The following is a 23,222-nucleotide window of genomic DNA, read 5'->3' on the forward strand; positions in this document are numbered from 1 at the left end:
AAAACTCGACGGCGTTATTAAGCTACACTCTCTAATTCTTTAAGAATTAGGTAAGGCCATTAGAAAGCTAAAAGATTCTAGCTATAAAGTTATTAAATTTAAACTATATGACTATGTAAGGGCATAGAATATTGCGGTAAGTAATTAGCATTATAATAACCTTAGGTTATCTATTAAGATTAAAACTAATGTATTGGTATATAGTACGTATTATATATCGCTACAGGGTGTAACAAAATGTAAGTTCTGTTAGATAGAACGGGAGAGCCTTAGCCTCTAGCAGCTAAGAAACTAAGTGCTAACCTAGTCTTGCGCGAGCTATCCGCATCTAAGTTATGTAAACTGCACGCCGCACAAGATAACTATAAGGCAGAATATATTTAGCATTAGAATAAGACAGCATAAAGGGTACCCTCTAGCAAACTAATTAATGCTCTTCTTTGTCCGATTAATTCGTGTGCAAGCTACCCACACAACTACCTCACGTACGTATATAGTATCACTTAATAGCTAATTATATTTGTGCTCTACACTACCTTTAGTCGTAGGTAGTAGGGGTATACTGCTTAATAGAGTCTTCTTAACTACCTAAGCGTTATGCTACCCGTCGGTTTTGTAGACAAGACAAATAATGTTTGTGATTGTTCGTAATTTAGGATATTGTCCCATTAGTAACTTGGATAGAGAGAATTATAACTTTTGTAAGTGCGAGATATCGGTGCGAGCTACAAGACGAGAAAACCTAACGCGTGTGCAGATAACCCTAAGCTATAGCATAGTGCTCCTATCGGCTTGCAACTAGTGGGTAGAAATCTAGATAAGAAGCGTCTACTCGCTTTAAGTGCTGTTGTAGATAATGTAATAAACAAGAGTTTTAGTAAGCAGCAAACTAAGCTTTATAGTAACTCGAAGTTATAATGTATGTATAATCACTCACATTATCAACGCATAAGCTAACTTGAGAAGTTTTAAGTTCTTGGTAGTTAACACCAGGTAGACAGCTAGCCCTTTCTTATTAAAGTGCTATCCTCGCATCTACAGGCAGCTGCCCTACTAGATTCTAGCCCTATTTGCCGTGTAGCTCTAACCGGCGTTGCGGGTAATCAGATCCAGGGTTGCACTATTTATTCGCTACTACATCTCCCAGTAGGTGGTTCTTTTACCGATCTTTCACCAACAAACGCAGCCACCCTTTAGTCTCGCCTACGGCACGTTAAATACCTCGTTATCAACGAAAAGAGCACGCTAGAGCTTAAGCAGCTAGCAAGAATTAATTCCCGCCTTTGGCAGGCTTTTCCACGGCATAGCTCTAAGTTCTTTGGTAGCGTGAGCGTCTTGCTAGTGGGTGATTTCTCCCAGTTACCACCAGTCCGAAAAAAGCCGCTCTATTTAACTAGCACCAAGCTGTCTTCGTTGGAAAGAAAGAGACAGGCCGCCTACCAGTTATTTAACCGCAACATCTTTCTAACCACGGTATAACGCTAGGCTGGTGATAAGCAGGCCTGGTTCTGTTAGGCGTTGCAGGAATTGCGTGAAGTTAAGTTATCTACTCCGTCCTGGAACCTTCTTAGCAGTCAGGTACAGGCCAAGCTAACACAGAGCGAGGTGGACAGCTTTAGGGACGCTTTACGGGTGTACTCTACAAAGGCCCGAGTCAACGAATATAATTATGAACATATGGTTCATCTCAAGGCGCCAACAATACAAGTGGAGGCGAAGAATCAGGGCAAAGGCGCAGCACAGGCGCCAAGCGACAACGCTGGAAATTTAAAAGTCAGGTATCTAAACCTCACAAAACACCAAACATCACAGCCAGAGTACCGTAAAGAGAGTCACGCCCCATAATGGAGGATAGACTTGGGTATTCTATTTGTCCTACCTGATAATTGTTTATAGGTGCCGGATATTGAAGAGTACGCGACGGAGACGCGAAATTGAAGGGATGGATATACCCACCAACAAAACAACCACCAACAGCACCACCAATATTGGAACATGAGACAGAAATTTGACCGTTTCATGCATGTAAAAATTTAGGGTTAACAGGAGGCGGGGTTAGGTGAGTCTGAATGGGCAGCAGTGAAACTAAGCAGGATCTGACGCCTGATCTTAAGTTTATGATTGGATTTGTCTAAAAAAGCTCGACGAGAGGCGACAGAAGGTTGGAAAAAAAAAAGAAATCATTTGGTCACTTTGTTCCTTAAGGCACAGAGTTTGAACGTCAAATCCGGTCTTTAATTAAGAAGAAAACTGTCCAATCACAAGATGCAAATGAAAATATTTGATGCGTCGAATCTTTGCGCAGTTTGCTATCTATTGACGTAGCCTTAGGCGACGAAAATAACTGGTAGTTGGCGGTGCACGCTGGAAGCCAAGTTTTGCTGCAAGTCGAATTTCACAAAGTGCAAATATCGCAAGGCAGCTACGCATTCTGAGGAATTGAGGGCCACAAATGATTGAATTGAAATATATCTACTTGACTGACAGACCGAATATTTGACTGAGGGAAAGAGGGGAAAAACGACCTTCTTTTATAGACCAATTTGAGGGATTTTCATGATATTGAGGGAAAAGCTGAGAAAAAGGGAAGGTTGAAAAAGAAAGGATAAAAAGAAAGGAAGGCTGGCCCTTCTCTCGTTGACAACAAATCGTCCACGCCAGCTGCTACTACCACGCCCACTTACACACAGATATATATTTCTATATATTTCTCCTTTCGTCTGTAGTGCGAATACACCAGCATGTTCTACCTTTCACTTGTTATCCTAATCATGTGTCATATCCCGTATCCTGGTACTTGATGAAGAATGCAGGTGTCGTAACAACATCCCAATCCTCCTCCTTCGTCTCGTTACCAAAGATTCTCAGGGCGCGGAAAATGACTTTGTACCTGCCAGGAGGAGCATAGTACCCGGAGTCAAGACGGCCAGTAAAATCGAACCCGTTCAGGCCCCTGGACTGCCACAGAGCGGGGAAGCCGCTAGGCTGGCCAATAGTCTTGACGCCCCTGTATTCGGTCGTCAGGTTGTTGGGAGGTAGAGTAGACAGGGGGATGATGTGAGCAAGTATCTTGCGGGAGCCCCAGGGCAAAAACCAACCCAGCATGGGGAAAGTGTCGCCGTCGCTAGCGCCACCTTGTCTGGGGAGCAACAAGGTCGAGTTGGGGGCCAACTCGTTGCCTGTCGAGTTAAAGAGCCTAGCTCTTGTAATGGTCGTCTGGTCGCGGAGGGAGCCGGCAAGACCTTGATACGGCAGAGACAGAGAGGTGCCATCAGTGCCATTGATAGCGATGTAACCAGACCACAGAGCTAAGCGATCAGCATCCAGGCCCTTGGGGGGAGTGGCAGAAACGCTGATCACGCAGGATTCTCCGCCATTAAGAGTAACGCTTGTTTCACTAAATTTGATAGTGGCATTGGCCAGGACAGGCTCATCGCTAAAGTTGGGAAAAGAATCTTTGAAATTCCAGAAGTACATGGCTATGGCAGGAACATTTGTGAATTTGTAGGTAATCTTCTTCGCATTGGAGTTCGTAAGATTAAACTCAAGTGCCTTGGTCAAGTGGTCAGTGTCATTAAAGGACAAGCTAGAGGGGGAGAGAAGAGTAGTAGCATAGGCAGCGTCATATGCCTGGATAAGGCCAGCACCTTGCTGCGGAACAGGAGCCAAAAAATCATAGAACTTATTGCCATCGTTAAAGAGTTGAGGTTTAGCATTGGTAGATAGCAAGTTTTGAATTAGCCCAGGATCGTAAGTTCCACGGACCTCGTGGATAAGTGCAATAATACCAGCAACCTGGGGGCAAGACATAGAAGTTCCAGACCAAACCCCGTAACTACCCATAGCACGAGGGATGGTGGAAAGAATATGACCGCCGGGAGCACCAAATTGAGGCTTGGTATCCATTTCCCAATTTGGGCCCCAAGTTGAAAAGAGGCTTACAGCTCCACCAGTGGCAGTGTTGTTAATATTAACAACATCTAAGTGAGTCTTTGGCCTAGCCATTTCGAGAATAAGCTTCTTGCCGTTCTTGAGGGCATTGATAAATGTAGCACCAGTCTCGGCGTCAATCACGGAGGCTGAGTTGATAGCGCTGGAGACGTCCTCGGGAATCGCTATGTTTTCGACGCCATGACTATCGCCGTAAACCACAAAATTCTTAGCACCTTTGTCTATGGCGTGGAGGAATTGAACGGGAAGCCCGCAAGTAATCGAGACCAGGACAATGTATTTAGAAAGATCGGTGGTATTAGCAGGGAATGAATCGCAGTCTTCAGGATCAAGGCTGCTGGACCATGCAGGTAGGGTGAAGCTGTCCCAGGTGACGTTTACAAAAGGGGCATATCGAAACGGGGTATTAGTACCGTTGTCAACCTGGTACTTGGCGTCGGAAAAGAAAGCAGGCGTCTGAACATTATCAAACGAAGCAATAGCCATGACGCCACGGCCGGAGGAAGCAGAACCGATGTCAAAGAGGCCAGCGATACCGCTATTACCGGCAGACATAGTACACGGTACACCCTTCTCGACAATACGAGAGACAACCTCACACCAAGGATCCTCAGGCCAACCGCCTTGACCGCCAACAGAAGAAGTGATGACGGTAGCACCATCCTGATAAGCCTGGTTGAAGGCTGCAATTAGGACATCAGTACCAGCGGTTCCTTCGCAGCCAAAGACTCGATAAGCACCTAAGCTAGCTCCAGGAGCAGCGCCAGTGAATCCGTAGATGTTTGGTTGAGCAGCAATAATACCAGCAACGTGAGATCCGTGACCGGCGCAGTCCATAGGGTCTGGGTCAGGGTGAGGAGTGTTTTCGCCGGTATAGTCGTCACCAACAAGGTCAGTTCCGAAAGAGACCAGGCAGCCTTGGCCGAAGCAGCCTCCCAGAGCAGGGTGCTTATAGTCAATCTATACCAATTGAGTCAGTGCAAAGTTTCTTGATGATGTGCGCCAAGCAGTCTTCTGGGGGAAGCGGAGCAAAAGACTTACACCAGTGTCAACGACAGCAATTTTGACACCCTTGCCAGTGATGCCCTTGGCATGAAGCTTGTCAATCTGTGTCATGATGTGGGGAGAATAAGCATCAGTCTTATTAGCGTAGAATTTCTGATTAGCGTAGACAGTCTGAGCAGCCCTTGAGGAAAGGAGGCCCTTCTTCTCATCGGTAGTGTGCCGAGCGACCCACTCAACATTCGGTTTGGGCACCGCAACAAGCTGAACGGGGAAGACGGCCTTGACAGCTGGTATATCCGCCAGCTTGGCAGCCGTCTCGTGGGCCTTGTCGATGTCGTGTAGTTGCACTGAGACACCCTTGAACAAGTCGTAGTCAAGCTTCATTCGGGTAGTACCATGCTTGCCAACTGACCGTTCGACGATATCAGGGTCCTGGTAGCGTATTAGATACGTCTGTCAGAGGGCTATCATTCCAAGCCATTTGAGCCGCATAGAGTCTCTCAACGGGAGAAAAGGCTTACATGGCCATCCTCCAATTCGAAAATATAAGCACCAGGAACAAAAGTCTTGACAATGTTCTTTCCATGGACATCTGCCGCTAAGGCAGAGGTGGCCACCGCTACCAGTGACACAACAAGCGAAGTGCGCACCATTGAGATTTAGAGGTAATTAAAACGAAAAAAAATCTAAGCGACCAAGATCAAACACGGGGATTTCACCAATATTTGAAGGTCTTAGAAAGAGGGAGGGCAAGCATGGACATATATAGCCCCAAGAAAACTCGTGCCACTACTCCTGGTTTTCTCCTTGACTTGCAACTCCCCTCAGTCACCATCCATCAATTTGCAAGTACAGAACCGGGGAGTTGGTGGAGACGGACCACCCCTAATCACCTGAGCATGGTCAGACAGCATTGTTCCTGGTACGCGATACAATCCTTCGCGATACGATATTCTTTGGGACATCCTGCCTTGCAAATGATTACTCCCAGGCGAGAGCCGAGATAGGCGTACTAGTGGTTGCTAACTTGGCTTGAATTGCAAGAAGAGGCTGAACCCTGTCGTGCAGAGGGTAGTTGGTGTTCTCCGCTTCCACCGCCTGGTTATCGTCTCTCGCTTCCGTATTGACTACTCCCGGTTTAGTAAGGTCAGAGATTAAAAAATTCATACGGATCTAATCATGGGGATAAGATTTCTAGAGCCAATTAACTTGCAGGATTTTCCCTTCCAAAGTACGATAGTATAGGTACTATTGTACTTCACCCTGACAAACTATACATCAAGTATACTTTGAACTAAATATGATAGTACGATAACACAACATAATAGGCAAGTCGGGCGGCCCGTAAATGATAGACAAGGGCCTGTGGATATATCCGCCGATGATGTTAAAACAGGCATCGTTGACGTCATTTTCCGGGCTCCTTCGAGCACGCCTTCTTTCAACCAGGATGTCCATGGCTCAGTCAAGTCAAACAAGAGTTCTGGCGTGCACGTGTGGGGGAATGTGTAGAGTAACGGGCATCGGGGATTCCCGCTTCTCCCTTCTTTTTGGTCGGTCGACTTGCTCTTAATTTCTGAACTCGGAACTTTGCCAAAAGCACCTTCTACATCGAGGATGAGATAGAAAGAGGTCATCAAACTTATCAGTAGCATCCGGATAAAGATGCAGATACACTGCGGCCCATGGCTGTTACTGTACAAAGCCTAGTGTAAGCTACTGTATGACTTCGACGTCCGCAGGAGCACACGGCGTTGGCACTTTTGAATAAGATAGACTCCATTGATAATTACGTAACTCTGAATTCATCCGCAACCTTGCCCCCTTCCCCCCAAACATTAAGCGATATTGCTTCCAACATCGCGCCAATAGAGGAAATTGTTAAAAGAAAGAATTAGCCTGGGGATCGGGGGATACCGTGGAATTTTGGGCGCTCCCATTAGCTCGCATGGCCGTACCGGTTGCTAAATAGAGTAGGTGATTGCCGGCAGCTGTAAGCCAAGTAACCTCACGTCAGTCAATGTCTTTTTTAGAGTATCGTAAGCAAAGGATAACCTCATGAATCCACTTAAATAAAATTTATATATAATTAGAAGCATAAATAGCTATTAATGTTAAAAGAAAACTATAGCGCATGAGAGTAGAATGCATGACAGCGGCATTCACGTGTAGCCTGACTGGTGCAATAAACCTAAATAATTCATCTTAAGCAACAGAATTAACGACATATATTTAGGAATCTTAATTTCGGGAAACCTGAGCCTATATTCCCAAATTTTATCTTTTTTTCTAGTCTACCTTGTCGATCAAGTATCATGGCGAGTAGACGCATTTTCCCATTAATGATAGGGTCCGCAGCCGCTTTGCGCCTTAAATAAGCTCCAATATTCTCTCTCAATGCCAGTTTGCTGACCTGCTTAACACGGGCTTCTCTCGCCTTGAGGATCACAGCACGGCCGATTTTAAACTTCCATTGCTGCTAGAAAAGGGGTAAAATGCTCGGACGAAAGGAAGAATAGTTGTATTTAAAGTACCAGTGAATAATTAGGAGAAAGAGATACAAGGAGATTTTCTATTATTAAGCACTGCTTCCCCCGTGTGATAATTTTAGATAATTGGAGCCGTGTAACGCGACAATACTGCGTTTGCTTTGAATGAGCGACTTGATCTTGACACTAGACGAGACCATTTCGATCACTGATAGATAGATTGCCCACACTGGTCAATTCACTTACTTATCAACCCATCCCAAGTGTAGTCCCGCATTTGCGCCAATATCTCGAAGTTCCTGTTTCCTTTCAGCTGTCATCTTGCCGTAACCAAGTGGGATAGGCAAAACAATACAATAGAGGTTAGTCAAAGATGATAAACTGTGATTCTCAAGCTCAGATTTTATTGCAGATACAACAGAGTCATCGTGCCATTCCCATTCCTCATTATCTTCTAAGTCAGCTGTCAGGGTGAGCAGCTCCAGACTTGGAGAGAGCAAATCCTGTAGTTTTATCGCCGAAGATTCTGAGAATCCCATCAGGAAGACCCACGGGGCACACAGTCTTCTTAGCTTCCCTAAGTGAGCCAGGCCGTGTAACGATGCTCGTATTTCTAGAGGAGGGGGGTCATAATAACCGGCTGAAATCTCAGGGCGGCATTCCGCCTCAATAGTCAAGTCCGTAAGCGTGGCACAAACTTGATTTAGTGCTATAGCTACCGTATCAAGCTCAATGATACCCTTGCTGACGTCCCGGTCAAGGCCTGGCTGGTAAAAACAATGCCAATGTAGCTTTTGCAGTCCCTTGAGCACTGAAAGAAGTGGTTTAAGCCGCGCTTCCCGTAGCCTGTAAATTTCCAGTGACACTAGTGACAACGGCGCAGGAGTATGCGCAGGCCAGGCGAATTTGACTGGGTTGTCGATAGATATTGACAGGCTCTGAATTTTTGAAAGATAGAAGAATGGGAGGACATCAGATGTATTTCTGGCGTTAAGGTGGCGGTATTCTTCAGTTCTGCGGCAGAACGTGACATGCTGGAGGTTTCCCAGTATAGGTAGTTGATATTCTTCTGGTGGCTCCCACAAGGCATATTGAAGCAACTTGCCCAAAATTTGGTTTCTAACAGTAAAGTTAGGACCAAGATAAAGGGATGTTAAGTTAGGCAGCATTAATAGGAGAACTGCCACCACGGCGTCGACGGTCCCAGATCGCAGCTCGTCTATCCAATGCTTGGCAAACGGTACTCCCGTGGATTGGATAATTCTAGATCCTTTGCTGATTGAAAATAGGGCAAGAGGGGATGCGGGTGGCTCTCTGATTTCGGGGTGATCTTTAAATGCATTTCCCACAAGGCGCAGACTGCGAACGTAACCCGACAGCTGAGGTCTGTTGAGGATGCTTCGCAGTAGCAGTGTGACAGGTGGTGTGCGATCTAACGCCCAGGTCGTCTCGACAGCTGAGTAGAGACGAAGCGTAGCTAGAGCGTGGATACGTTTGTTGACCGTACTTAGGGATAGTAAGTCAGCGAAGGGAAGCAAATCCAGGATGGAGAGAAGTAGGTCACTTGACAAACGCGGAAGCGACGACAACGGCATCTTTTCGAGTCAACTGAAGCAAGCTTGTGCTTTTCGTCCACGAGCTCAGCCTTGCAGTGACTCACGAAATGGGAGGCGAAAGGAGAAATACATGCAGGGTCAGAGTTTTTCTTGTCGTCATAGATGATTTGTGAGGATGGCTCCGTCGAATATAAGTCTGGTGGGGAACTGAACTGAACTTAGAGTACAAAGGGTCTCATACGTATTTAGCAGGTAAATTACGTACTGCACTTTTCTTCCATGAGCAGGCTGACCCGGGTTTTGCGTTCGGATTCCTAATCTTTCCCTTTTCGTTGTCCCCTCACTCTGAGCTCACCTAACTGCGGGGCCGGCGATAGTTTGGGCCAAACTATCGGGAGGGGCTGGTAGACCCTTGTAGCGGCCAGTGGTGGCCAGGGCCGTGAAGAGTTGATTGGAGCGTGTCATTGATTTCACTATCCCTCGGCAGAACAGGGTCTACAATCAGATCATCCTGCACGTTTCCAACGACAAGTCCTTAACCCGATTTTCCATTTCTCCACAATTCTAGATACGCGACATGAAGGTGCCCGTTTGTTGAACCATACTCGGGCCTAAGCCATTCACATATGGGTGCTGCGTACATATAGTCTTATCACTAGAACCTCTGCAGGTACCTGCAGTGTACTGTACTATTCCGATAACTAATACAGGTTCTAGTATTCTCTGCCAAGTGCTCTTATCATCTGTTTCATTAGCGAGCCAACCAGCGGTAGACACGGCACCATAGCCAGCTGTCAGATTGCGGCGTGCGTTCAGTCACAGTTGGGATACCCTCAAGATGATGTTGTCGGATAAGTATGCCTATATTCTCAAAACAGGCAACTTGGTGTGACTCCTAGCTGTCATAAGGTCAACTATCATAGATGAATATAACTAGAAAGAGCAAATTATATGTCTTGTATGTAAGGAAGTGTCGTTATCTAAACGGCTGTAGAAAAATGGAGTCCAACGAGGGGAATCAAAAGCAACAGTGATTTTACAACAGAGCTTACCTGTTTGCCATAACAAAAAGTGACGTAGCTAATTGCGAGTCTCATAACGTGACAGTTGTCATATAAGGTTGCCGCTGTTTATTGAACAAGATACGGTACCAGTATATACAGTACAGGTACAGCTAGATGTTTCAAGTCTCTTGATAAGCGAGCTTGTTTCCGAGGACCTGAATATGGGGATGCTGACCTGGACGATCCTTGATAAGCTGTGTGTGCGGCCAAGGCCGTTAATGGTTTGTCAATAGTTGTCAATAGTTGCCAATAGTTGCTAATACATGGACATTGAGCGGATTCGGCGATGCAGATAGAGAAATGGATGGTGTCTTGTTTATTGGTTATGACGGGAGGAGGGTTTGGTGGAGTTCTGCTCTCGCCTGGTGCAGTTGGCACCCGACAATGTAGATACGCGGGCCATGAGCTTGCTTTCTTCATTGACTTTAGATGGGCAACACGAAGGCACTTGTTTGTTGAATAAACTCCAGTCAAGCCCCTAAGCCTCCACTGCAGACATTAAGGCATAAATACGCCGCTCAGGCCACCGCTTTGCAAGGCCGCATGGTTGACACTATTTCCAACCAAGAAATTTGCGAAGACCCGTCAACCATTTTGGTCGCCTCCTGCCGTGCGTCGAAACCAGGGTCCAACAGCAGCCTGGACTTCGTCCACGCAGTTAGAAGTCATGGCATCACATAGAACTACACGTTTGGTATGGAGTTGCATTGCTCTCCTCCTCGTCTTTAGCCAAGTATTACTGGCGGCTCCGAAGTTCAAGCCTGAAGTAACACCTGACCCTAATGGCCTCGAAGTGCGGCTCGACTACGCCTTATATACGGGAGAGAAGAGGCGAATTCTCTTCTCCAGCCATCTAACATTCGGAGAAGGGCTGAGAATCACGGATAAACAGTTAAGGTCACTTGGTATAGAAGCATATAAGGAGATGGAGGCAATGGGCAGGGCATACGAGCTTGGGAAAAACGCGATGCCGAATGTCATGACTATCCTGACCTTTGGCAATGAGATCATCCTAGCCTCTTCTCAAAAGGGCAAGGACAAGCCAGATATCGGTGAGGAGATAACTGAGGAATTGAATGCGTGCTTCGCCGGATTCGGTAAGGACCACGCGAACCAAAGAAAGTGTGGTGAGGTAATGGCAATCGACCAGTATTATAAGAGTCGTGCCGGCGCCCCGAAGCTAGATATTAGGGCCCGAATAGCCGCCATCGTAGCAAATAAGGATGCAACGAGCGCGAACCCCTACATTATACTTGCTCCCTGTGGGACCAATGACCCGGTAGGTAAAGCCCTAGCCACCGGACCCTCTAGAACATGTGCTAACGAGAATATAGGAGAGGCCGGGCTGCAACCTTTTGGTCAAAGACCTGAACGTGTTAAGTGATGGAAAGATTTCTGAAGACACAGATACAACAGAGCTGGACTGGAGAAGCTTGAAAAGGGGAGGACAGCTTCGCATCCGACAGATGCCCGACCCAGGCGAAGACGAGCTAAAGAATGCGGAAGACAGGCAGAAGAAGGGGGAAGAGGAGCTAAGAAAGGAGAAAGAAGAGCTGCAGAAGGAGAGAGAAGAGAGGCCGCCGAGGTTGGAGCAGGAGAAGGCGGTGCAGCAAACAGAACAACAAAACACAGCACTGGAGGTTGTCGGGGCACTCATATCTGTAGGTGCTGCAGTGGGCGGTGCTGCAGGTCTCACGGCATTAGTAGCTGCAGCTGCTGGAGGTACCGAAGCAGCTGGAGGTGCTGCCGCTCTGACTGCTGCTGGTGCAGTCGCATTAACTGCAGCCGAGATCGCGGATGAGGCTATACCCTTACTGATGGACAGTCTGGAGGTTTATGATGGGGCTCTTGAGGCATTGCCAGAAACGGTGGAATTGCCGGAACTAGCACCAGCTCTTAGGCGGCGAGCAGTAACCGATCCTTCAATCCAAAAAAAGCGAAACGCCCATACCGAGGGCCGGGAGAAAGCTGAAAAGAAGGCTATCGCGTTGAGGCCAGTGATGTTGCAGGCTGTCAATGCCGGCGTTACGACCGGATTGGAAGTTGCTCAAAGAAACATGAGTGTTGCAACTGGTAGTAAGCGGCGTGCATTGAGTGACACGGATGTGAAGAACCTAACCGCCTGGGCGGGAAGAATTTACAAGGGCGTGCAAAACCAGACTTCAACTGTGGTTCTCGGCGTGGCAACCAACCTGACTGTATCCTTGGTGGTCACAGAGCTGATGAGAAATAATGGGACAGCTCTGTCTGCAAAGGATGTGGCTGAGCGTGGTTTGCAAGATTTCCTGAACGGAGTGACCGACGAATTGCATGGGAAATCGAACGAAATTGTTCGGCGCGTCGGGTACAAATATTGCTTCGAGTACCCCGGCAACCAAAGATGCTTCTCTGATTGGAGCTTTCGGACGGACATTGTCCCCCGGGATCGATTTCTCTATGGCGGCTGCCGATCATTCCCAAGGGAGTTTTGGCCACGCCAAACCGAGACCGGGTGTCTCATTGTCAGCGGTGGCGAAAATCTCCAGAACATGTCAGATGCTAGATATGCCGTACTCCGTATTACGAGCCTTCGAGACGACTTCGCTACCATGACAAGAGAGTATTGCGAATATTCCATCCAATATTTACTCAACATTTGCAACACTGGCGGCATACTTCCCACTTCATCCTCCGACAACGGCACGTTCGCATGGGCGTGGAGGTATGTGCATTCTCATTTGGAATATGTTGGACCGTGCTAACCAGGGCATGTAGCATCGAGCCAAACAATGGCCAGTGCCCATGTAGGGAAAATAACAACTCGGGTATGTGCTGGTCGGACCTGTAGCACCGCTCCTGGGACCAGTGCGGCCCCCACTACCAGCACCGCTGTAAGTCATCGGTTCTCCATGGATTGATACAGGTACTACGATGGAGTGCTGACAGTTGGACCGTGTCCAGGTGCCTACCACCTACCACCGTTTCGTATTGGTTATGACGGCATCGTAGAACGAGGAAACTGGAGAGGCAAACAGTGGAGGATGCAGTTCGGAGGCTGAATAGCAGGATTGGATTGAGAGTGTGTGGTTATGGAGACGTTGTGGTATCGAGGCCACTGTCGTTCCACTGTGTCTTGATATAGGTTTTTCCCTAGATGTTAGGTTTTCCCTATACTGGTCTGCGAATGCAAAGACTAAATTAGCTTCCGAAAGAGCAAAATCCTGTAACGCTGTCACGTTATGAAACTCATCGTTAACTAAGCTTTTTCTGCCAAATTCATTTGTTCCCGTTTCTCGTCTATCCTTTGTTTTTGCCCATTACGCAGTAGAACCCCAAGATATTTAATACTCTCAGAATACTGCTGTTGCCATTTGCCACTCAGGGGGCAAAATGTTACAATCAACAGAGGCACCGTTGTCCGACAAGTACACTTCATAAGCGAAGTGTTGTCACGGTCAGACAGCAGCCTGGGCTGCCATGTTACTTCAGCCAAGTGTTTCAGCAAGTGTAACAAACAAACTACGCTGACAGGCTGAATGACATCAGCCCAGCAACGTCGTCAGCGAGCTCTTTGTTACTGGCCGGCAATTCCTCATGCACTAACACTGTTTATCTGAATGTGGATTGACATGCCTAGGTCACATGATAAAAGCTGTCTGCAGGAGCACATTTTTAACCCCCTGTTCATATCTGGCGAACCTGGAGCAAAGAGGGTAATAACGATATGATGTAAGACGTCAAAATTAAATTCTCTTTTTACTAACTGTACAATAGTTACCACATAATAGTAGTACTGTAGATCTACAAAGAAATTGAAGCAAAAGCAAACCAGAAAATCCGTTTACAAGTAAATGCTTTCATCTCATCTGGGGCCTTTCCGCCTTTAGTTGTGTTGGCCAATATTTATACCGTGAGCTAGCTGCCTTCTGTTATACTTTGTAACGTCTTTTGCATATTTCATTTTGTACCGTTAAAATACATCAATCACCACACTTCTAAACATACTTGAAACCCGTTTAGCTGTTTACTTGTATCCCCGCCGAAGAAGAAAAGCCACAAAATCATTTTGTGAAACCTATCTCTTGGCCACGCTCTATAGAGTATTGACAAAATAATGTGCTTTCTTACTGATATAGACTTCTATAAGTTCGCAGTTGCAGCTTGTATGCTAAAGTAACTGCGCCTTGACGGAAAGGATATCGCTCGCTAATGCGTCAAGCATACCACGCAACTGACGATTTAAATCTTCCACGGTGTATTTCTTCAACTCAAGATAGACAATTTTTTTACGTTTTCGTTCCCAAAACTTGCTAGATGCAATGCGGCTTTAGCCTAGGCAGGCATTATCTTTATCGCTATCTTTGTCTTCCTTGCTGGCAAGGAGGAGGTCGAGAGTAGCCGGAGAGAAGTATTTTGAGCGCGACCGACAAGCCCGTTTAGGTTTCAAGTTCAGGACATTAGTTACGTCTGCAATGGTTTGTTGCAGTCGTCGTTTTCGCTTGGGGTTTGGATTTAGTTTTGAACTTAAAATTGGAGTTTCTTGCAGTAGGGTCTAAGAAGTCCCAGTTGGTATCGAGCTGGTTACTTTAGGCTCGTGAACAGTATGAAGAATAGCCAGAGGCGACAAGTGACCATGGGCATGGTCCAGTTGCCCACAGTCATCCATCCAGATCGAATCTCCGCCAGAGCACGAGCCAGGAGAAGTTTTATAAAACGGAGTAGAAAACCCAGTGTTGTTTGACTCGAGAGAACACTCCCATAGCTCTCCTTGTCCCCAAGACGGGAAATCAACGGCACCCATAATGAAGTGGCTCGGTTGATGCTCGGTGCGAATGACCTCCATAACTCAACTGAAATATCCACAAGCTATAATTTGAAACTGGGACTAAAAGAGGTTGCAGGTAAAATAAAATAAGGATCGTAAACTCTCGACACAAAGGTAGCTTAGCACTATCCATGTATCCTTAGTCGTAGATATATAAGTTCCCAAAACGCCTAAGATGGTAAACAGACCTAAAATAACAAAATCCGCCCTCTAGGTAACACAGATTCTCATGTCCCATAAAGGCCGTTATAATTTCCTCGTCTCCCAAAGGACCCCGAACATAGGCACAATATGGCACCGTTAGCGTCGCCTCTAGATTGGATGGCACACCTTTTTCTTTTCTTTTCTTTAGATCCCCTATCACAAAAACCCACTTTCGCCACAGCAGACACCAACAGGTAGTCCGTCATAGGTCAGCAGAGTGAGAAAACCCTCCAGCAAGGTGTTAACCATTAAGGAAACAACGCTTTTGATTCCCCCTTGTCCTCAACCCTTAGTAGTGACGCGTCAGGACAAAGACTGTACTCTCTGTTGCTATTAGCAAAATTGCAATTCGTCAGAACCGGGGAAATGGCATCGCAATATCCGTGCAGCCCTGTACCTGCGTCCCGCTGTCACTGTAATCAGCTCGTACCCTTGAAAGAGCTCTTGGTTCTAATATACCTGCTTTTCTTATGCACAAACCACATGCCGTTTATTTATGCGATTCTGCCGTCGCTCAGCTAATAACAAAACCATGAGATGATCAAAACTGTGTGCAGTGCCGTGGCAGTTCGAGAGGTGCGGTCCGTTGGATAGTAATTGTTACGACCGTCAATCACCTCACTAGGATTAGCCATTATGAGAAGTTTTGTCAAACAGAATATGCCATCGATTGCAACTTTAGTGTTGCTAACTGTTAGGCGGCGGCGGGGGAGGCATGCCCACCAAAGTGGCAGAGGAGGGGTAATACAAGGCTGGTGCGAGAACATGTGCAAAAGCGGCTATGGTTAGCCACCTATGATGCATGAAGTGACTATGACCAGTGCCTTGGCAAATCAGCAGGACAGATGGTGAAGTTGGCATTCGGGAACGGCCGCAAGAATCCTTCGAAAGGGGAAAATATGCGGCACATTTGTAGGGGATACACGGGCATGACTTTTAGGCCTTCTGATGCCTTCTGATTCGTCTATTTCCACATTATCCCTAGGTACTTCCGCATGAAGCTGGTGTGAAACCCTTAACAGCTCCCACAATATCAATTAATACCCCAAAACTACCTAGCTGGCAGGTTATACGGTAGGTTGAGGCCATTTTGGCGTCTTAAACATTCCCCACGATAAGAGCGTCCTTGTCGACTTAAATATTTGAACTCTAGGCCTAGTTTCTATCCAAAAGCCCACATCGTAGACTAGTTTGTGTTGTTAATCTATGTTGCTCCTAGATCTATGGCTCCTTAACTATTTGCCGTAGGGACTGTCTAAGTCTTGCCGCTAACGCTGATCCCGAGCCTCCAGAACAACCGCTCTTACACGGATGACGGTTCCATTCGAACGCTAGGATTGGCATCCACCGTTATGCACAGCGGTTGGCAGCAACCGCCGTTAAGGAAGCCCCGATAGTGGACACAGCTGCTGTGTTTAGTTAGGCCGCCGTTATAGCAGCGGCATGAATTGGATGCCCCTGTGCCACTCCACAGCTGACTTCGGCGGGTCATTCAGATTTGATTGGTGCGTTTACAAAGCCGAGATTCAACACCGGAGTCGGAATTACATCTGCAGGGCAGCCCCCGCTCAGAGCGGCTAGGCGATCGGTGGAGGGCAACTTTCGCAATGTAGCAGGGAGTGGGCGTGGCTACTTCTGCTTCAACTGGCGAAGGGTCTAGACTGTCAATCCCTGGTGAGAGCAATCCCTAGAATGTAGCCCTATAAAGCACTTCAGAAATACCCTCTGCGCTTATGCACAAGTAAATAGCTCAATGTGCGCCTGTCTATCGCTCATTGGTTCGCGTACATAGCAGACTACAAGACCACCCTAGGCGACGAATACTAAGACCCATATCGGATGTATGCTACAGTATAGGTTGCCGTATATAACGAATAAATAATTATAGTACAGTATGCATGGTACTTATTTATTACTTAGTGGTTCGTTTTATATTTCAGGCTATAGGAGCACTCCATGAGACAAACGCCAAGACCTACGTCATGTCACCGGCAAAGTTGGTCTTAGGCTGCAGGTGGTCGGCGCCGGGAACACCGGGAACTTACACTCTTTTCCCTGGGATCCCCTCTTTTAAGCTTGCGACACTCGCAAGTCGAAGTTCCACCGAGACTTATGAGGAATATCCTCAATAGACGCGCTGCAAAGTATAAAATTCATCTAATTCCTAGCTTTACTTTATCATCAAGACCATAGATTTCTAAGCTTAACTGTCCGGAGTTCCCACAAGCATGGTAACAGCCTGCCTTATTTACTCCTTCGTCGCGGGGCTGCTGATCCAGGTGGCTGTAGCCAAGCCTTCCGACGGCTCGCTTGTCAAAGGCATTCTGGAAGGAGCCATTGGGGACTCCAAGAACATCTTAAAGGTAAACGGAGCTCGACCCTAGGACTGAATACCATGGAAATACTTGGCTGATAAAACTTGCAGACCGTTCTGGCAGACGTTGCCGAAGCCAAGCCCAAGGGAAATTTCACTTACAACGACAAGGAGTTTCTCCTTAATGGCAAGCCGTTCCAGATTATTGGTGGACAGATAGATCCGCAGCGCGTTCCCCGCGCCTACTGGGCGGACCGACTCCAGAAGGCCAAAGGGATGGGCCTAAACACGATCTTCTCGTACGTCTTCTGGGATATGCTTGAGCCAGTCCAGGGCCACTGGGACTTTACTGGCGCAAATAACATTTCGGCGTGGTATGGGGAGATCCACAAAGCGGGTCTAAAGGCGGTGCTCCGGCCTGGCCCGTATGTTTGCGCCGAGCATGAGTGGGGCGGTTTCCCGGCCTGGCTAAGCCAGGTTCCTGGCATGCGCGTCCGGGCGAACAACAGGCCATTTCTGAATGCCAGCACAAGTTACATCCAGCGCCTTGCAGAGCAGTTAAAGACTGCGCAAATCACACAGGGTGGACCGATCTTAATGGTCCAAGTTGAGAACGAGTACGGCAGTTATGAGGGTGACCACAAATATACGTCGGCTCTAGCAGACGTGTTTCGCGCAAATTTCCAAACACGGCTCTTAACCACCGATGGCGGCGGCAAGACATGGTTAAACGGGGGACATGTGCCCGGTGCCCTTGCCGCGACAAACGGCAATCCCCACATCGGCCTGGATGCGATAAACAACTATGTAACCGACCCATCATGCAAAGGCCCTTTCCTGACTGGTGAGCACTACACCACGTGGTTCGACGGCTGGGGCGGCGGGCATCATCCCTGGGACGGCAACGACCCGAATACCTTAACTGACACCCTCGAGCAAACGAAATGGATGCTGTCCAACAACTACTCTTTCAGTTTCTACATGTTCCACGGCGGCACAAACTGGGGATACCAAAGCGCCGCCAAGGTTACAACTAGTTACGACTACGGGGCGCCACTTGATGAGGCAGGGCGACCGAATGGGTTGTATACGAAGTTGCGCGACCTGATCGCCGAGTACGTTCCAGCAGGATCCATCACGGACATTCCCTCATCCCCCCCCTTAATGAAAGTTTCTGACTTCACACTTACTCCTGTGATGGGACTTTTTGATCATCTCATCAACCCTACCATCTCTAGCTCGCCAATGACGATGGATGCCGTTGGCCAGCAATCCGGATACATACTGTATGAGTACAAATCGTCGGCAAAGTTCTCTGGCATAGTACGGCCAGGGGACCGGCCGCGGGACAGAGTTGTCGTCTACGTGAACGGCGTCAAGAAGGGCGTCGGAGCCGATGTCAGTGTCACGATTAAACCCGGCGATGAACTTTGGCTCTTCGTCGAGAACCTTGGCCGCGACAACTATGAGTCTACAATGGGACAACCTGGTTCTGTCTTGGTGGACCAGGAAAAAGGCATTAAAGGGGACGTTACCGTCGGCGGCGTCAAGATTAACGGCTGGAACACCTACTCGTATCCGCTAGCTAGCCCGCCGGAGCTGCCTCCTACCACTTCAAAGCGGTCAGTTTCTGAAAGCGACATGCCGGTGTTCTACCGCGGTTCTTTCAACACCACGAAATCGGGCCTTGCAGCCGACACATTCTTAGAGTTAACCAACGGGACCAAAGGCGTGGTATGGATTAATGGCTTTAACCTGGGCCGCTACTGGAAGATTGGCCCGCAAAAGCAGTTATTTGTGCCAGGGGCGATTCTTAACTCAGACAAACCGAACCAGGTGGTTGTGCTTGAGTTGGAACCCGGAATGAGTAGCATGGTTGCCAAGGGTGTGTCGTCCCGAACGTGGGGCAAAGTGTGATATCCGGATGGCTTACAGGGGATGCGTGTCCTGTAGATGGAATCTGGCACTCATTTGCAAGCGGTTTCCTCGTCACTTTCAGTCGCGTAAAGCAGGCTGATTTTCATGAAGAGTAGTAGCACCTTCTGGTATCTGCCGCGGGCTACGCCCGATGCTACGGGTCGGCTATACCAGGCCCAAACCTCAGTGATGCACACCCGCTCGGTCATGTAGTTAGTTTAATTTCGTCTAAGTTACCACTAGGCTACTTGGGAATACGAGCTCGAGGCCCGCGCGAAGCTTGCTTTCTTTTTTTCCTTAGCTTTAGACAGTGATGGATACCCATTCTATGAAACTGAATCTGAGATGAGTTTCGGTTTCATGAAATGAATGTCAGTCCAGTTCCAGTTCCATATACACAGCCTACCTCCTCGACCCAAGCTGCCATATGCCCAAACTCCTAAGCATTGGACATGACATACCACGTGCAGGGACCGGCCTGTCTTCCGTAAATAGTTTACCTTGGTAGCATCTCTGATTTTCAGAATCAACACATTTCGATTTCCCTCGATATATACATCTGTTCTGCTGTGACCCTCTAGAAATATCGTTCCGTTCCCTGAAACGAATTGGCCGTCGCCAGCCGACTTGCAACCGTCAACAGGTTTTACTCCACAACAATTTCCCATGCCATTGTCACCAATTGGTAGCGCAATTGTGTGATCACACTGGGTTCTTTTGATTCCGACCTCCATTGTCCTTAACCTCAGAGTTTGGTGTAAAGTCTGCCGCAGTTCCGGTCTTTGATTGGTTCTCATGGTAACCATCAGCGTCTTTTTCTTCGACGCATTATACCGATGGGTTGAATGCAGGTCACTGGCTAATGTTTGGGACTGTCCATACCAGACGGATGCTGGACTGAAGAAGCCCACTTGCTTTTCGCAAGAGCAGCTAGGGGTTGTTCTTCATCATCTCCCTTTTGTTGATACTATTCGAGCTAACTAATTTCAAGCATACTCGGCCCTCGTGGGGGTTCTTCTCGCTGTACTCTCTTGGACGTTTCTCCGTAAACTGCAGTCTCAAAACGAGAAAAGATCGGAATTGTAGTGTCTATAAGCATGGGAGCAATATTTGTTGTCTCCCTCTTTTCGCGTCTAGAAAACCTGCAGACCCGGACTTCTCCTGTAAGTACACACTAAAGTTACATATGATTCCTCTGTCGTGATTCTACACCATTCTAGTCTAAACAATACCCTTTACTACGTGGACTACGACGAGGCGTCCGTCGCCGTGATCGCGGTGTTAATTCCGGTGTTTTGGGTTCTATAAAGAGCAACTAAATTACGCAAATGTCTTTTCTGTAGGAAGCAGTTTTGTAAGAAGACCATGTTAAACCCTGGCAGCAGTATCCAAGACCCCGAGAATGTGCAGATTGGACGACATCTAGACGACGGGAGTAATACAGTAATTCTGAAGTAATTTATGTCGGGTATGCACCGCATCCTGTGAACAGACGAGAGTATTGTCAAGTATTAGGAGAACAGAGAAAGTATACGCAATATAAAATAAAAGTTGTGTAAATGTAATTGTATGGGTTATTAAACTGGCAACAGGGGCTGCCGCAGGCTGCCACCGCCCTGGTCGAAAAGGAATTTGACTAATTTCCAAAATACGGAAACCTATTAAGCCTCTACGAACATACCCTTAGAGTCCACATAAATCGCACTCTGAATTATTTCCTTTAGCTTGCTTATATTAATATATCCTTTTGCAGCCGTCAACTGCGCATCAAGGAAGGCTAAAGATGAAGCAGCACTATGATCGTTAGATCCCTTGAACTTTGACTACATATTCCACACGACATACCCAAATTGAGGACGATAAGTCTGCAAAGTAAGCGCAGAGCCAGCTGTGGTGTGCGAATGCTTTCTCCGTTCATGGTCGAACTGAAACGAGCCTCATTTTACCGCCTGTAAATGGTGGAAGAAGGCTCGTACTGGACGCGGATGTGAACAGCAGCTCCCCGGCTGACCTGAAAACAATAATTTGGGCTAACCAATGGACTGTGTATTAACGAATAACTAGTTAGCTAATTTTGTCTAGTGGCATATCATGTCTGCTAAACCTGCTCAGCCTGCCATCCTGATATCATCCCTGCTAATCCCTGTTATCCGATATCATATGAGAATAGTGTGTTATCTTGATATCAAGTTAATTTATCATAGGGGACATGATATTAGGATAGGCATGTCCGGCTTACCCCGTCTAAATATGGCAGGTAGGCGTATTAATAGGGAAGGTCAGCCGGGAAAGAGACTGGAATCGCCATTTCGCTTGCTTCTGGTGCATCGAATTGACGGGGAAGGAAGCAGGTCATACGGCAGGCGGCAATGATAGAGGATAGATGCTTGTAGGCTTATGCTGGGATAGAAGTACTTCCGTTGCAGCACCATTAACTGGGGCTGTAAACATACGCGTCTTATCACCTCAGAATAGGCAGGTAGACGTACATTTTGAGAGGGCCACTATCACGCAATAGTATCACCACAATATAGCGCCATGTTATCATTACAAGCCGTAATTATTCCCAAACTTATAAAAGGCTTGTTTACGTCCATCTAAAATCGTAAAGTCTTCTATAATTCAAGTAAATTCTCTACCAGTCTTTCAATAAAGATCCGTCAGAATCTTTCTTCCCTAGCGTACCGCTTTACATATTCTCTAAAATGCCTTCGCTCGGATTTCTCCTCACATACGCCTCATTCGCTGGAGCTCTTGCCGTCCCTGCCCCGGCTACCTTTCAGTGACGGAACCAGTTCACAATCAACGTTAAGTACAACAACAACTACAAACACAGGCCTTACCCTTCCAATGGTGCCATGCGAAGAGACATCGGCAACGGATCTACCACCGCCCATAACAGCGCCACCCGCCCTGATGCCGAGTACTACGCCGAGATCCTCGTCGGAACCCCCCCTCAGACAATCAACTTGCTGTTCGATACCGGATCCAGTGACCTGTGGCTCTTTGGCGCCGACGTTCGTGGGTCTATTGATGCGGGTCAGCAGAAATGGAACCAAGCTGCCAGCAGCACGGCTAAGCTAATCAAGAATGGCAAGTGGTCCATCAATTATGCAGACGGATCAGGCGGCAAGGGTACCATCTACAGCGATACCATCTCTGTTGCAGGTGTGAAGGTCGACGGCCAAGGTGTCGAATATGCCACAGACGTCTATCCTATGAGCAACGGTGGTAATATTCTCGGCAGCCCCGTCTCTGGTATTGTAGGCTTCGGTTTTGACAGCATTAACTCTGCTTCACCCAAGCAGCAGACCCTCTTCTCCAACATGAAGAGGCATCTTACGAAGCCTCTTTTCACTGTAGACCTGAAACACAAAGCCGGTTTGTTATCCTATTGAGATTTTGTCTTTCCTTTGTTAACACTTTTATTTCAGATGGAACTTTTGGCTTCGGCTTCATTGAAGACTCCAGATATACTGGCAATATCACCTATTCCAACGTCGACTCCAGCGGCGGCTTCTGGCGCTGGACCTCCAACGGCTATGCCGTTGGCGACGGCGATTTTGTGTCTTTGAACATGACGGGCATCACCGATACTGGCGGCTCAAGACTCAAGGTCCCTACCGAGGCATTTAACGCCTACACCAGCGCAATCGCTAACTACACTGACTCCTTTGCCTGCGACACCAAGCTGCCCGACTTTTATTTCGGAGCCGGTGGCGACACCAAGATCAAGGTCGATGGTGAATACATTAAGGAAAAGTATGATGATGGAACCTGCGGTCTGAAAATGGGAGACGGTGGCAACAGTGCCACCTTTGGCTCTCCTGCTATGGCTGGTGCATTTGTCGTTTTTGAGAACGGTGACGATGGACCTCGCATTGGCTGGGCCATCTCCAAATAAGACCATAGCTTAAC

The 23,222-nt window shown here is 47.5% G+C and overlaps 5 protein-coding genes across 5 annotated transcripts; 3 read left to right on the top strand and 2 right to left on the bottom strand.

The window, feature by feature from the left end:
• Positions 1 to 2,769: 2,769 nt before the first annotated feature.
• VFPPC_06894 (subtilisin) lies at positions 2,770 to 5,609 on the bottom strand (the record flags this gene model as incomplete). The annotated part of the gene is made up of 3 exons (XM_018285850.1): positions 2,770 to 4,911; positions 4,993 to 5,388; positions 5,478 to 5,609. 3 exons carry the CDS (start codon positions 5,607 to 5,609, stop codon positions 2,770 to 2,772), a joined length of 2,670 nt encoding a protein of 889 aa, XP_018140186.1.
• Positions 5,610 to 7,687: 2,078 nt separating this feature from the next.
• Positions 7,688 to 9,040, bottom strand: VFPPC_06895 (F-box domain, cyclin-like protein; the record flags this gene model as incomplete). Its single annotated transcript, XM_018285851.1, has 1 exon — positions 7,688 to 9,040. One exon carries the CDS (start codon positions 9,038 to 9,040, stop codon positions 7,688 to 7,690), a length of 1,353 nt encoding a protein of 450 aa, XP_018140185.1.
• A 1,692-nt stretch (positions 9,041 to 10,732) lies between these two features.
• VFPPC_06896 (hypothetical protein) lies at positions 10,733 to 13,103 on the top strand (the record flags this gene model as incomplete). Its single annotated transcript, XM_018285852.1, has 4 exons — positions 10,733 to 11,344; positions 11,400 to 12,766; positions 12,820 to 12,869; positions 13,006 to 13,103. 4 exons carry the CDS (start codon positions 10,733 to 10,735, stop codon positions 13,101 to 13,103), a joined length of 2,127 nt encoding a protein of 708 aa, XP_018140184.1.
• A 4,198-nt stretch (positions 13,104 to 17,301) lies between these two features.
• VFPPC_06898 (beta-calactosidase) lies at positions 17,302 to 19,304 on the top strand (the record flags this gene model as incomplete). The annotated part of the gene is made up of 2 exons (XM_018285853.1): positions 17,302 to 17,436; positions 17,499 to 19,304. 2 exons carry the CDS (start codon positions 17,302 to 17,304, stop codon positions 19,302 to 19,304), a joined length of 1,941 nt encoding a protein of 646 aa, XP_018140183.1.
• A 2,858-nt stretch (positions 19,305 to 22,162) lies between these two features.
• Positions 22,163 to 23,208, top strand: VFPPC_16663 (endothiapepsin precursor; the record flags this gene model as incomplete). Its single annotated transcript, XM_018294416.1, has 2 exons — positions 22,163 to 22,685; positions 22,739 to 23,208. The coding sequence occupies 2 exons, from the start codon at positions 22,163 to 22,165 to the stop codon at positions 23,206 to 23,208; spliced, it is 993 nt and encodes a 330-aa protein (XP_018140182.1).
• Positions 23,209 to 23,222: the final 14 nt, after the last annotated feature.

The sequence above is a fragment of the Pochonia chlamydosporia genome, chromosome 7, assembly GCF_001653235.2.
Source record: "Pochonia chlamydosporia 170 chromosome 7, whole genome shotgun sequence".
NCBI classification, from domain to species: domain Eukaryota; kingdom Fungi; phylum Ascomycota; class Sordariomycetes; order Hypocreales; family Clavicipitaceae; genus Pochonia; species Pochonia chlamydosporia.